General features: G+C 32.6%; 1 protein-coding gene across 1 annotated transcript in view; it reads right to left on the bottom strand.

The window, feature by feature from the left end:
- The window catches only part of futsch (microtubule-associated protein futsch), a 311319-nt gene extending 295637 nt beyond the window's left edge, over positions 1-15682 (bottom strand). The window contains exon 1 of the mRNA XM_085945956.1: positions 14975-15682. Coding sequence (XP_085802082.1) covers positions 14975-15182 — 208 coding nt within the window. The 5' untranslated portion in view covers positions 15183-15682. The remainder of the gene's footprint in view (positions 1-14974) is intronic.
- Positions 15683-16472: the final 790 nt, after the last annotated feature.

The raw sequence follows: 16472 nt of genomic DNA, 5'->3' as shown, positions 1-16472 counted from the left end.
AGCGGGTTTTAGGGCGTCCATGTGGTCGTTTAGTGCCCTTTAGTTACCACTGCATGACGACATATATACAACTGCTTAGCGATTTCTATCACATTCGCGTACTCTTCTGCTTCCTTATATATTAGTATATTTTGCAATATTTCTGCGTTATGCCCAACATGCACCTTTCGATGCCACGTTGCATTACTCGTATTTTTTGTAATTCTCTTACATTAAGCGACCATGTTTCACAAGCATACGTAAGCACTCATTGTTTGAATATGGTAGGACACTTTCAAGATATTATTCAGTTGCCCAAATGCATTATATGCCAGTTTAGTTCTGCGAGCAATCTCGGCATATCTGCATACCACTCTCAATTGACATTATTTCATGTCTGAGATAGACTAAGTTGTAAACCTGCTCGGTTTGAGTGCCATTTATGAGGATATAATATATATTTATAATGAATCATTGATGGTAAAATAAATAAACTATAACAAAATAACCGATTTTTTAAAAATATTTATAACATTTTGGTTTGTGTAACAAGACGTATTATATAGTTTTATCATTTTAAAACAAGTATATTATTATATTATCATCTATAATGAATGCAAATAGACTTTGCAAGTACCAACGTCAACTAACTCTGCAAGACTGAATTGAATTCACACACCTTCTTTAACCAGCCCTGGAATTTTATTACTTGATTATGAATGTACATTTTTGTGGGCATATACATAGCACTACACACATAAATGTATCAAACGATCGCATTGTATTACCATTTATTATTGTCACAGTTAAACCATGTATAAAGTTGTAAACATGTTTGTTGTTTGGCACACCTTCTGAGAACTGGCACCTACGGCGATCCGTCTCCCTAAGTCCGCTTCTGCTCTGGACCTTAAGTCCAACGAATAGAACTTCATAAATCATAAGCCTTTGGATATTATACTAATGGAATTTTAATGACTGAAAATTTGGACAAGACCACAACGTGAGTCATATTGTGCCTACAGGAAAAGAACGATTTTATTTTTAAAGTGAGATTTATACATTCTTACTTCAATTTTATTTCCAGTAGCAAAAGCGGTCAACAGTATAATATAATATTATGGAACAGAGTATAGTTGAATTAAAAATGAATATTTTTTGAGTTAGTCGCATTGGATCAATCTTGTAAATGAAAAAGAAAATAGCAGTCTTCTCTTGACGTTTTGGTTCGGTTATTTAAGTATGGCGTGTATTTTTGAAGCAAGTATTAATAGACAATTTAGAAAAGTTTTTAATATCAATTGTCAGAATTTTAAATGAATGGTAAGTATTTATTTCAAAGTATCGGTATAAGCCAGCCAGCACATAAAGTATATTAGTCTATGTTCGTACGCAATATTCATGAATAACTATTTATGATTACATTCATTAAAAGAAGATCAACTAAGACGTCGCACAGGTGCAGAAAAAAGAACTAGATGGACATTTCACACAAGAAATGCGAATAATAGAGAAAAACAATAAATACTTTTCTAATAGTAACAGCCAAGGCACAATCTGTTCTACATAACACGGAAGCTGCTAATAAGTTATTTCTGTAAAAGAAAAAATCTGTTTTTATAGTAGATTTAGTATATATAGTATGTAGTAATTGTAGATTTTATTCTGACAAATTGATATGTATACCTACTTACCATTTATTATTTAAATAATTCCTTATACTTATTTAAATATTTCCATAGAGATAATTTTTATACTTACCAATAATCCTTTTTACATGCTTTTAATATTAAATAATAATATGTACTATAATTTGAAATTTCACGTAGGTAATTGTTATGTTAATAATTTGAATAAAGAATGATATTTGTCAACGAACGAATAATTCAAAAGATTATTAGAATGCAAACTTTATTAAATTTTCTATTTGTGGGTTACCTACGAATGTTTCAGGGGTGTTTCCGAATTATCTACGTTTATTTTAAAAACCGAAAAAGTACCTAGTAACCAATGCAATTTTTTCAAGATATCTTTACCAGGCGAACCATATGGACATCATGATTTGCAGAGTTTCATAATAGAAAAAAAAAATCGTTTGAATGTATAGCAACATACCAATTAAATGCTGTCTTTCGAAAACGTTACAATTCACATTTTGAAAAGAGTGACAAAAGTCGTAAAAATCTTCATATTACCCGAATACACAAATGTAAGGCAACTTGTTTGTAGTTTTTTGAAGACAACAGTTAATACTTACTATAAAAGAATGTATTTTACATAAAAAAACTATTTGTTTTTATATAGGTAAGGTATTGTTTTCACTATTTTGACTAAAACACAATTGTGACTTGTAACGTTTTCGAAATACAACACAATTATATGCGTTTGTATAACTGACTCCACCAAATATAATAAAATAGTTTAATCCTTGGAACCTCGTCATTTTTAAGAGATTTCGGCTCCAGTTCGGAGTTTTCAAGATAACGAATCGATTTTTACAGTTTCAATTCAGAGAATCCTATGGTTAAATTTCCAGCTCTGGTAATAATCATTTACCTCCGTCTAACAGGCAGTACTCGTCGCCACTGACACACCTACCAGAATATAGACTGCAGAGTATCATAGGACTATATTTTTAGACTATACATTTAGACTATATTGCAAATGAAATTAGTGTAGGTATTAATTTTATTTGTATTCGACCGTAATAAAAAAAAATTACGTGTTTGCACTGAAATGGCCTTCTAGCGAGTCAAGATTGTTTTAACTGAGTAAATAAATGTTGCATTCAATTAACAGAGATAGCAAGCGTTTTAAAAATATACGTGTAATATCCGGGATTGAAGTAAGAATGAATTTTGGTGGGAATATTTTTTTTCGGATGTAAATGAACAGTTATATTAATACTTATACGAATGTACAGTAAAATTGAAACTGTATATTTTTTTCTCGCATAGTTTTATTGATCAGAGAACCCGAATAACAATATTTGTATGATGGGTTATTAAGATCGGGCTCATGGGTTCGGACAAGGGTTGTCATGTTTTAAAATCACACAAGAAAAGGGGGGACATGTTCTGCGTAGGTCAAAATGGAGCTTTTGTTCTATTTTCAAAGCACGATCCTGGACATTCCTTAAACGTTGTAGATAATCTATTTATATAATTTTGAAGCCTTATTATCCTTTATATTTATTTTAAACATTTGATGACTGCATAAAGTATTTTTATTACATAAAATAGTATTCTTTAAAACCTCTTGCTCTAATATTTTAGAATATAGTCATATTTCGGTACATAAATGTGCAGTGGTGTTAAGATTTTTAACATTTATTAATTTTTAAACGCATTTATAAAACCATCAGTATAATTTATGTCGATATTATTATAGTGAAATATTTACGATAAAAAATTATATTGATAATCTCTGTGATTCCAAATTTGACAAGAATTAGGCATTTTATTGTTCAAAAAATGGGCAAGATTAACACATTTGAAGATAATTCTAAAGATACTAATTATAAGCTATGTCTTTGACCGTTCAAGTGTGATAAACATCCTACGAATAATGATTGCTTTATAATAATTATTGACCTAAGAATAAGGTAGTATTTTTTTTAAATACGCCATTTATTTTGGCATTCCCCAGTGGTTAAGCTACAACATACGGCCGTAGCCATAGATTGAAAAACTATAATTGAAGTAGGGAGTAAAATGATGTTACGCACGTATTTGAACATGTACCGTTTTAAAAAAATCGGTTAACAGGTACGTCAGGCTGTCTACAAAAATTAAGCGAGCCTCTTTAACTTCTCTTTAATAGAATTACATCATTTCTGAATCTGCTAATCATATCATCTTTTTGAGCTACATACCACTACGCCAAATATATAATGACATATAATTTTCATTGAAACTTGACTGCCAAGAAAAAGTAATAGATATGTACATCAGTTTGACCTTTATAATCAATCTAATGTTGATCATTCTAGGTCGAGAATGTTATTTTAATTTAGAATAAGATTATTGGTAGGATCTAGGTACCTTGAAAAAATTGTAGCGTGGCGGTGCAATTGTCGCATGTTTTCTTCACACCTATTTTACAAACGAAATGTTCTTTTAGATGGCGTGCAGATTTGAACTGTCACCCTAAATATTACCAGTCACGTACACTATCAATACACGCTATTGTCCAGTGGCGAAGGGTGACTTTTGGAAAGAGTTAGGCTGTGGAAAAAGCACACTTTTTAGGTTTACTTACAGGAAATAAGAAGATAATTCGATATTACTACTAGTGAATAGGTACAAACTAATGACAACGGCACACTAAATCGATGAAATTTCAAAAGCTTACTGACGATATAAAATTAAGCAATTAGTTTGAATTGTGTATTTTCCTAAACATTTATAAACGTAACATAATATGGTCAAAATATATTGTCATCTTTGAAAAAATCCGTTGTTGTGTCATAAAAATTTATAATTCTACCAGTAGGTAAATCTAGACATTTTAAAATACTTCTATATTTAAAACACTGACGAATGACTTAGGTAGGTACAATATCAATTCTCAACTGACATAGCTGACTGAATAAATTATCTTTGTCTATGACTGAACTAACTAATAGATAAAAATCACGAGATAAATTATTTTTTTATTTTTATCAACAATCAATATTTATATTATGCGATTAAATCCCATAGAAATATTTTTTTGTTTAATTATTTTGAACAAACGTGCAGCCATCGATAATAATATTATGAGCAAATATGTTAGGCGCTACTTCCACAGCCTACCGATTTGTATAGACTGGTATAAACGACCTGAAGTCACGTGACATAATTCAATACAAAAAAACGCCTGGATTCACTAGCAAATATTAAATACAGGAGATTTTGAATGTACACCTATCTACATATATGAGGTGTAAGTTTTATATATTTTTCAAACCTCGGATCTAACGATTACCAGTTAAAAACTCAACTCAAGTTTAACATTAATTATTCAAAAATTAGAAAACTAAAGATGTCAGTATGTTGAATCAACATTGTCGACGTGTTGTTCATAATGAAAATTGGATAATTTTGGCGATGTGTCATTCTAATATACATACCATATCTCAGCACATTCTTAATAGTACTCAAATATCCCGATTAGGCAGTTGTTAATCTAATCTAAATGTTTACATTTTCCATTAAATAAACTATGCCAAATCTCGCTAAAAGCTTTATACGGCAGATTGTAATTACATATTTAAATACATACTGTGTTAATACTATGTTACTACAAACAGGTCACCACGAGAATAAATTTTAACTAGTAATTATTGGTGAATATCGTCTTAATTTAAATTTACATAATAATATACAATTTGCAGTTACAGTGCAAAGATGCATATTACCAAATTAAGTTAATTACAAATTTTACGAGATTTTTTTAAAATGAATATTTTACTTACTTACCTCTATCTCATAACTTTGATTTGTAATAAAATTAGCCAAGCAGAAAGTTTTTCTGGACAGTTGCATAGTTGTTAGACAATTTTAAACGTTGAGCACAAAACCATGTCGTTATGCAGTAATTTTTAGTAAATGCAGTGTTCTCCGTAAAAATGGGCAATGTTATTTTTAATTAAAACGGTCCCAATTCAAAAAAAAAATCTTTGGTAGTTAGGTAGATACCTACTGCAATCATAATAATATATCTAATAATAATATTAATAGACAGAAACAAGATTTTATTATAAAATTTCATACCATGTGCTACGTAGTCAACAGGCATAATATTCTTTATTTTGTCAAAGACCATCACCTCCATTATAAGTGTCTCGTGTGTAAGACACTTTACTTTTTAAAAATCCACACTTAAAAGATATAAACTAATTATAGTACTCATTGTGAAAATGAACTGACTATTGTCAAAGCATTAACTACTATCTATATAATATATCAGTGGCGAAGACTTCATACTAAGCGATTATTTAAAACCTACCTTATTAAGAAAAATATTTTTTAATTACATATTGACGTATTGAAATAATCACTTGTTTATTTTATATTCTACAAAAATAATTCAATTTACCAAAGGCAGGTATCGTATAATCTGTTGGAATGTATTATACAGATTGCAAAACAATCTGCAAAGGTTTAAAAAAAAAATACCACAACGTACCAACTGTCTTGATATAAATAAATAATGTCGGATTATTACTCAAGGAATTGTGATATTTTTTCGTATGGACGTTACATCACGTAACCTCGGTCAGTCTATCGAATTATATGAAATATGATAGGCTCCTATCGCAGAGCTTAAAACCTTCGCGTATAATATTGTTGTCATGACTGCACTTTGTCCAAAATAATTAATAATTAGACAATTTAAAAAAATGGCATTTAATTTCATATTATTAATTAATATACGTACCTACCTACTTAGATTGTTTTTAAAAATAAAAATAAATTTTATCTAATGATTTTTAATGTGTAAAAATCATTGACATTAATATGGACGAAGCATCTGGAAAAAAAATGACACTCACTTTTTCTGTCGGGTCTGCCGAATGGCATAATCTGTTCTAACGCCTTTATAATAAAGGTGATATTGCTATAAATTCCCGAAACTTTTTGTCGGGTCTGCCGAATGGTTCGGTTCGAACAGGTTCGTTCAAACGAACATTGTAACTAGAAACACTGTTCTATCGCCGTTACAATAAAGGTGATATTGCTATAAATTCCCGATGCGTGATATCGCATAATGAATATTGCGTGACGTCTACCTATGCACGTGCGAATGTCACTATGGGCAAATTTACTTGCTAGCTACTGTACTGAGTGCGTCGTCCATTAATAATGTCATTGGTAAAAATACATAATTTAAACTCATCGCTCAATTTTATGTCGTCAGTAAGTTTTTGAAGTTTCATTGAATTAGTGTGTCATTGTCATTAGTTTATACATATTCATAAGTAATAATATCGTAGGTACTATCTTCTTATTTCCTGTAAGTATACCTTACAAATGAGTCTTTTTCTCAGATCTCCACAGCCTACCTCTTTCTAAAAGTCAACCTTCGCCACAGATATCTATCGATTTCGTATAATTTTGTAGTAGATATTTTAAAATGAGTGCACTCGCACCTGTTTTATTACAAAGGCATACCGCCAACAAGTCAAGTTTTCAACCGCTGTCAACCAATCTATGAAAATATCTTCCATTGCAGTTTTCGGTTGAATTTACATTTTAACGAAGTTTATTGCCTCCATGTAGCGTTACATTGCTTCAAGGTCTCGACAATTATTAACAAAATTTGCGATTTAAATTTACGTCGAAATTACCGCATTCCAGACTCTAACTACTACCGACAAAATCACGGTTAACTTTACTTACATTATTAACTTATTCACGATAAATAATAGCATATTAATGCAGCATTAAACTTAATGACTGTCTTCACAAGCAAAAGATAACCTATACATATAGCAAGAGATTACTATGCATGGTTTATAACCAAAACTAAAACCGTATCAAATTGGCACTTCATTTTTTTTTCGACCATGTCCGATCCTAATAGGATCATATGGGCCTCCACAGAGTAGAGGTTTGTATTAGCAGATTTTGTTTTTTACGAGAAATGGATGTCAGCCACTTGCTCAGCCTATTAGGTCCATACCCTGACTCACACACAAATTGAAAAACAATATGTGTACTTGCCAGACCCAGGATTCGAACCTGGGACCCACGGCGTGATAGTCCAGCGCTTAAGCCGCGCGGCCACCGTGGACGTTCTTCCTTTTCCGACGGGCTTCCTTTTTAGTCAGTCGCAAATTAATATTTCCATAAGGCGACAACTTGTCAACCCAAGAAGCAGAACTAACCTGATATTGGTGATGTCAATTCTGAGGGAAATAACTTAGTTCAACCAAATCGCTACGTATGTTGATATATTCCACCTACGTGAGGACGAGTATAGATGGATGTTGTTATAAATTCTTAAATAGGATCCACTGTCCTCATTCCGTGTGCTTCCATGCTTTATAATTTTTATAATTTTTGGACCTTTTACTACTTTTCATAGTGTTTTTGTGATACTGCATAATATACTTATTTCTTCTTTGCGCTTGTTTAATACTATTTCTTTGTTTTTAAATGTCATGTTGTGAACGTTTTAACCGTATAACCGTCTTTCACCATATGTAAAAATAAATAGTTTTGAATTTGAATAATACAAGAAACATCAACAATATGTCTCTAAGTATAAACAACGCCAAATCTGGCACGCCAGTTTCTTGAATTCTTTCGAATCTCAAGACTCGAGAATTCTCGAATTCAAGAATATTTATAACACGAGATTTTTTTTTTGTAACATTTTTTTATCAATTTGCTTCAACAAAATATTTTTCCGTCGAGATTCGAAGCCGAAATCTTTGTCGGTCATCGAGAATCTTCGAATTATTTAACAAAATCTTTCCAGAATCAAAATCGACAGTTATATTTTCTATTTTAATATCTTCCGGCGAAAGTTTTCACCAGCAATTTCCTCTAAAACGCTAGATTGGCAATGTTACCTTCGAATGTTATTTTTTATATATATTCCCGTTAAAAGAGTATTTCTCGAGAATTCTAAAGACGAGATATCTTTATCACAACCTCTACACAAGTCCTGAACATATTGTCACTTTTTTTTTATTAAATTATACTCCGTGTTATTGATGGCACTGCCGAAGCTGATGAATTTTAATAATATTTGGTTTCATTTTTAGCAGAATATATTTTAATTAAAAATCTATCTACTAGCTAATTCTAATATTCTTTCAGAGTTATCCATACTGATACATTATCATCGAACCCTGGCGGTTAGTTCTGAACTTATACGCATACCAATAATATAATATTGAACTATGTTGATAGATTAATCCAAAATGAAAATGTTCACGAAAATGCGATGCAAGTTTAATTACCATTGATATGGAATTACATTAAGTTATTAATATATTCCATAGTAGGTATGCGTTAATAACTTTGTTTTAGAGTGACTAATAAACATTACTGAATGCATACGATATTTCTGAACACTAGAGGTAAGGTGACTAAAGGGAAAAACTCCATCATTATTTTCGTACATTATTTTTGTTTATTTGGAGATGAATATTGGGATATATTTTTTGGCGAACCAGCAAGCGATTATTGTTGTGAACGATAAAATTTAAGCACCCGTTCAACTTTGTGTGATTTGATAGATTTGACGGTCATTGGATGGTACCGAAAAATTATCAGCCAACGTATTTACTTGAAGATCAAAGAGTCAAGGTAAGTACATTTTATCGGTACCTTGATTCAAATGACAAAAGCCTGTCGATAGCCCAATAATTAATGAAATTTGAGAAGCGCTTCAGCTGGATATTTGGAAGGAGGCAGGTGGCTCATTGGCCGGAATTTGATGGAGGCGACCCGGCTATATTTTGTTTTGAATGTTTTCGAATTATTCTATATTATGGTGCATTCAAATCCTGTCAATAATTATAATTCGTTGAATAAAAAACAAGAGTTTATTAAAAGTATTCTTGTTGGGTTAATATGGATTAGCTCTTTCAAGCATCGACCTAAATAAAAAAGTGCTGTGTTCTCTTAAACCAGCGAAAGTTTTTAAATTTACAATAAAATAATGGTCCAATTAAAATAATCTGTTAAATTTAAATTAGGGCATTAAACGACTGCTAAGCATACGATAATATAAGTACTATTAATTGCTATTGAATAGGTACTTAGGACTCGTTTATATTATACGATGTGATATTTTATTATATCATACTGTTATAACGTTATTACAATAACGCATGGAGCACACCGTGGAGTCGTGCAACATATTGTAAGCCTTTGTAAGAGTTTCAGCCATACATCAGGCAAAACCGGAAACTGTTGCATGAATTGATGCCTTGCCTTGCCAGCCCTTGCTTTTTCATACAAGGTGGTTGGGAGGGTTAATTACATCGATGTGCAATAATTATGTTCCTCCATTTTTATATCTTTAATTTACTTTATGGCCAGAATTAAATATTTTGTGCAGTGCTCTTGTGTTGTTTTGTTGTTTAATATTTCGTAAGGTTTTTGGAGGTCAATTTCATTGTTTTTCTATCGCTCCTTTTCTAGTATTTGACAGATCCACTATAATTGTTATAGGTATAACTAGTTTAGTATTTTATTTTTGTGGTTGATTTTTCTGATATTTTTTCCCTTTTGAACCAAATGGTTTTTTTACTATCCCAATATTATATATAGCAAAGATTTATTATATATAACGAAACAGATTGGAAAGTAGGTACCTAGTGTGTTACGTTGTAACATATTAAGCATTTCAACTAAAAGCCTGTGTAAATTTCAAATATTATTTTTCGCTTAGGATAATAATGCTAGGTAGGTATTAGATAACATTCCAACCTATTAATTTTTCCAGGAACTTCCAGAAAATTAAATGCGAGGTATTATGTTTCCACCAAAATATTATTTTAGATGCCGACGGGTTCTAAATTTTAGGACATCCATACATGATGCGGCGTTTTAAAAGTATATGGAATGATATAAAAAATATTTAAACCAATTTTTAGATAGGTACGCATATATTCCATTCTTATTCAAAATTCTTTCAAATCTTGACCTTAAATAAGTATCAATTTATTGGCGATAAAATTGTTCTGGCTGTTAGCTGAAGAATAAATCAAGCTCTTTTACTACATTATCGTTTTCACCAAACCATTAATATGTTTTTATAGACTACGTAAAAGATAGTAATCTTATGGTGTCAGATCAGTGGTATATGATGGATTTATCATAACTTAACTTCTCGTTTGAATTTTCATTTTTTTGTGATGGAAAGTGACACCTCTTCTGTTGTCCTTTTTCTTAAATTGATTACTTTATGCATTTGCCATGACCGGATTTTGTATAATTTATAAAATTCTCATGTAATGACTTAATAGGAATATCGCGTTATTTGTAGTATTCGTAATGATTTGAAGTTTTTAGTTACCTAAACACTACTAATGTTAATTTATTTGTAATCTTTTGCTAAAAAGACAATATATTTATTAAAATATAACTTACTATAATAGTATAGTTATAGTAGTTAATTCAAATGATTCTGCAACCATCATAACCACAGAACAGATAATAAATAGAATACCGAAAGGCTATATTCAATACGCAGCATGTTGATGCCGGGTTTTGAATATGTGAGTGTCCTACGAAAATGAAGCACGCATTATGCACGTGCAATAGTGTGTGTAATACACCAACATTAAATGAGCGTAAATGCATAAACCGAGAGCAGTTTTCAGTATTCGAAGTAAAACGTATTCTTGACACGTGTGTAAGTTTAATTCGGATTCTTCCTTACTCGAGTCAGTTACCTGCTATCGTCTTCCCGTTATGTATTTCAGTTCCCATTATTTCTGAGTTCCCTGATCATAACTGATTTTACTTGAAAGATATTGACAACTGATATAAATCTCGTATGTATACATATTATTAACTTTGCTGTATCCTGAATGTTTCCTGTAAAAATTGCAGCTAAGCTTTGGTACATACCTTATATAAGTATTTTTATTCATTTAATTAAATGAATGACTCGTCATCATTATACCGGGGTATTACCTCTATCGTTTCCTTTATAACCCAAAGAGGTAAACATATCGGCAACCCTAGTATATGAAAACCTATTTTCTTACGTGAAAATGATTTCGTTGACTGTAGGTATTTGATGTGTACGCAAAATCTCACGTTGAAAATGCAGCTGCAATTTTACCATCACTACATCGTTTCTACACAAAACTATGCTATAAGAATAGCGATTATAGAATGATCCTTATTCATGTACCTACTAACCTTTTTTCTAAATAGGTTTGCATATTCGCTATTACCTACTCCAAAAATAATATTGCGCAAGGTAACTGTTTTAACAGTTACCATCATCGATCATTGAATTTGTCTCGAATGAGTTTGTAGATTGATACTTAAAATAAATTGGTTAGTACACGCTTACTCATTTTGCTTAACAAGTTATCAACGGTGATTGTCAACAGCTGACAATTGTATCAATGAGCTGATCTTTCATCAAGATGACACTGAATAATGACAATATGTTGTATTAATATTGGTTAATATCTAAACTTGGGCGATTATAATAATTATCTATCCAATGGATGATTCAGAATGGAAAAATAGCGGCAATTATACGATTTCGGGGCCGTAATATCCGTCTACTGTACCTATTTTAAAAATTGCAAGAAATCTGTCAGCTTATTATATATTATTTGATCCTGATAACTATCTAAGAAATTGTTATAATCAGTTGTTTGTTCTCTCAAGGAGTAGTACTAACCTATCATTTGTAATGCTAAATAGATAAATTGTTATCGTTTTCAATCAAGATGCTTCGTATGTGGATATTATATTATTTATATAGTAGGTATTTAAAGTACACAGAGGGTAAATGTACCTACATGAAGGTGGTATTATAATTTCTTAAAAATATTATCCGTAATAAATTCTTCATCGCTCCAATACCTACTGTGTTAATTCTAATATTTAATTGTTCAGGTATTTTAAACTAAATATCATGTTAGTCATATTTAATTGTTAACCATTTGTAATGTTTATATTATATGAAATAAATACATTCAAATTACTTGGATTTTTACAATTTAACTAGATACTCATAATACTGTATAATAATAAGAAGAATCGCAGAAAAGTACTTAACTAATTGTCGTCATAATGTAGAAATGGATCAAATAACTTGAAATATAAACATATTTTTATTAGAAGCATTAATAGATTTAACTATACTTTAATATGGATCAATTTCTATGACCAACGTAGGTTGTATGTTTATTAGGCGAAGACTTATATTATTAAGATTTACGGAATTTCCCTCTTTCCCCAGCTTTTACTAACGCATGACGCGAAGTATTTGTTTTGAGTTAATCGAGATTCATGATTAAATCCAGAGTATGTGCGATAGTAGTATATAGGTTACGGCAGAGTAGAATTCCGGATAGCAAAGACTAAGCTGAAGAATCATAATATGACATATATATATATTATACATATACATACATTTGTGATAAGTTATGTCAATTAAAAAGGTTATTTTTTCATCGTATAATTATTATATCTTAAATAAAATGTATACTTCTCTCTTAAAATGAATAATTTCTACTTCTTTTCGTGTACAATCTTATATGCTGCCTTAAAAAGAATTGGAATAAGTCGATAATCTATGTAGAGTTAATCTTTTCACCAATTAAATTCAAACACAATACATAGTACTTAATTCGCTGTATTTAACAACAATCAGGACTGGTTTCATCCACTTAAAATCAGTGGTATATTAAAACGGGAGCGCGTCGGCATTTTTTCAAATGTTTATCATCAATAGTAGGTATGTTGTAGGTATACAACAATTTTCAATCATATGAATTCGGCAAATTGTGTTGTTATTATTTTAAATATATACATACATTATGTATATTCGTATTCGGTACGCTGAATGTAAAAATTTGAGAAAAACAATTAGTCAGTCCAATTCCGATTTTTTATGAAAAAACTTACAAAATATTGCCTTTTTTTTACTGAAAGCGATGAAATTAAATAAATTCGGTAGTAAGAAACATTGAAATATTAATGAAAATTAATTAATTTGGGTGGGGGAAGGTGGTTAGGATGTTAAATACCTAACGACCCGTCACCACAAGTAGGTATAGTCAGTAGGTCCCTACCAGCGCCGGCGGCTCAGCACTTCATTACAATAAACAACTTATTTTGTAGTTTGTGAATGACATGCTTTTTTCGTGGATTTTTACGTTGGTTTTCAATTTTTTTTATGCTATATGCTTAAATAGAACGTGGCGCGAAAAGTTATAAAGATATTACGAGTAATGCTTATAATGAGCAAATTCAGTCGATCCCATCTTCCTCGTACCTAATAACCAAGTTCGACTATATTTTATTTAGCACCACACCATTGGTTATGATGATAATATAATAGTATATATGGATTGAAACAATGTGAAGAATAATAAGTGTTGAGTTAAAGGTGGGTATTCATTATAGAGGTTAAATTGATACAGTTAATAGATTAATAACAGTAAAAATAAAGCAGTGAATTATGCGGTATTTTTATATAAGTGGTGGAAAATCTTTCGGAATTTCCCTTTTCCTTCGTCACAATTAATAACGACGCTACAGTCATCCATTAGCAGCGGGCAAGCTTGATGAAATCATTCGCGCTGTTGAGTGACGAGACTGCAAAGTTGTTTGGCGGCCGGCAAATTCGCCGGTCGGTCGCCATTTTGAAAACAGTTGACCGAGGAAGCACGGCTTCCGTATCCGGATTACGGCTAGCAAGAGCTAAGCAACCAGCGCTACGCCAAAGTAATGTTTTATTATAATTCTATCATCAGACTTACGTAATCCACTGCGGTAACAAATTCAGTAAACATCACAAGTCTGTCGTATTAATTAATAAATGTTTGTTAATTGCCGCCGATAAACACCGTCCGTCTTAATTAAAAATGTTTTACAGTTTAATGTTCATTTTATACAGCTATTAATGAAAATAATGACACATAAAATTTTGACTCCCGAAAATACTTTGACGTAAATCAGCTGATTGTTTATACTGCTCATACAGAGTAATAAATATCGCACAATATAACAAACTTAATAAAGTCAATAATAAGTGTATTTAATATATCAATAATTGTGTTTTTTTTCATATTATTACAAGAATTAGTAAAAAATACTGATTTTTTCTGTCTTTTAAACACAATAATGACATTAATTAGACTTTTTTTAAATACTACTGATATGAATAATAACTTATTTTTATAAAAGGTTCATTGTATTCACAAGGTGTGAATACAATGAAAACAGCAATCAAAATATTTTGAATTTTAACTGATTGATAATAATATTGAAATGTGATGGGAGATATGACTAACCTTTGGCCAAGCGTTTGAGGATGTGGTCCTTGTGTTCTTGGGAGTAGGGCTCGCCGATGATGATGAGCAGATAGCAGCCGGTGAGCGGGCTCGGGGGTGGGGCGCCCAAGCTTAGCTCTCCGCCTAAAGACACGGACTTGTCGTCGTCTTTCACGGACCCTGGCTTCTCAGCGGGGTCTTCCCCGCTGCCGGAAGCCGATACTTCCATCTTAAACTCGCGCCGGACTAGACAGGACTAGACAATCGAAGGTTGTAAAAGTGATAGAAAATCACTAATGTTATTGACTCTCCGGTCTCGAATAACGAGGACCTGCGATGAGCCTAGGACGTTAGGTTTGGTAGTGTAATTTCGATGCGAAGTATCCGGGAATCAGATACTACGCAAGGTGTTTGGACGATTTTTTTTTGTTTTGAGGAGGTGGCAAACGGGATACCCCTCTGGCCGTGGCACGAGAGGGGTCCTTGGGGTCTGCGGCCCCCGATTCGCGAGGGCTCGTGGGGCAAGCCCTCCGCGTCGGGCCCCCGGGAGCTTAGTCCCGGAGATGAGCCGTCGCTCCGTGTGTTCAGGAGACGACCCTGCACGCCGTCATTTCGTTCGAGACGAGGTTTTCGGTTTCAGAATTCGCGGTCGAAGGTCGGACCGGAGAGCCGGTTTATTTGTCGGACTCCGTGGCAAAGACTATGCGCGTCGCGTGTTCTTCCACGAATGACAGCTGGACGGCTCGCCGGCTAGAATCGCCAGCCTTTCCCCTCTCCGCCCCTGGCCCCTCGCTGCGTCACCTCCCCTCTTTCGCGCATTTCCCACTCCTCAGACTTATTTCAGGCATGCGCTTTAGTACTTCATGATCCTGTAGGACCTCTCTGTTTGTGACTAACTCACCAGGAATCATAAAGAGAAAAATACAAAAACAAAACAGAAACACACTCCCAAAAATATAATTTTAAAATCATCTCTTAAAAACGTTTTCAAATATAAAACATTTCATTGCTAAACTATCAATCAATTTTCTTTTTACAGCAACTGAAAAAAAAATGTATCTACGTTATTTTTTTTCGATTTACATTGTTATATGGAGCATGGGTTAAATTTGGTCGGTGCGTGAATCGATTATTTTGCAGTTCTCATAAAAAATGCGGAAAGTTTACTTGGGGTCTGGTTATTTCTCGAAAGTCAATACTTGGGATTGGAGGGGGTGTGTCGGGGGCGCGTGCGCAGGCAGGCGCAGTCAGCTGACTGAGACTGCCTCACACTCGGGGCCCCCCTCGCCTCTCACGCCTCGGAGGGGCCCTCCCTTCGTTCGTGGCGTCCGCAGAATATAACCTCCTCACAGGGTATGCAGCCCTGGGAAGGTTAACGCAACTACGCGCCTTACAAATCAGAATTTCAGATGTCACAATTGAAATAAATAGCCCCCCATTTGATATCTTAAAAGCCTTAACAACATTAGGTCATCCCCATAGTCTTAAACATCCGCATATACCAAAAAATAGATACAGT

The sequence above is a fragment of the Rhyacophila brunnea genome, unplaced genomic scaffold, assembly GCF_057557595.1.
Source record: "Rhyacophila brunnea isolate RB1 unplaced genomic scaffold, BYU_Rbru_1.0 scaffold_19, whole genome shotgun sequence".
Taxonomy (NCBI): Eukaryota; Metazoa; Arthropoda; class Insecta; order Trichoptera; family Rhyacophilidae; genus Rhyacophila; species Rhyacophila brunnea.
Note: the sequence above shows the minus strand (reverse complement) of the source record. Positions and strands in the feature narration are given on the sequence as shown.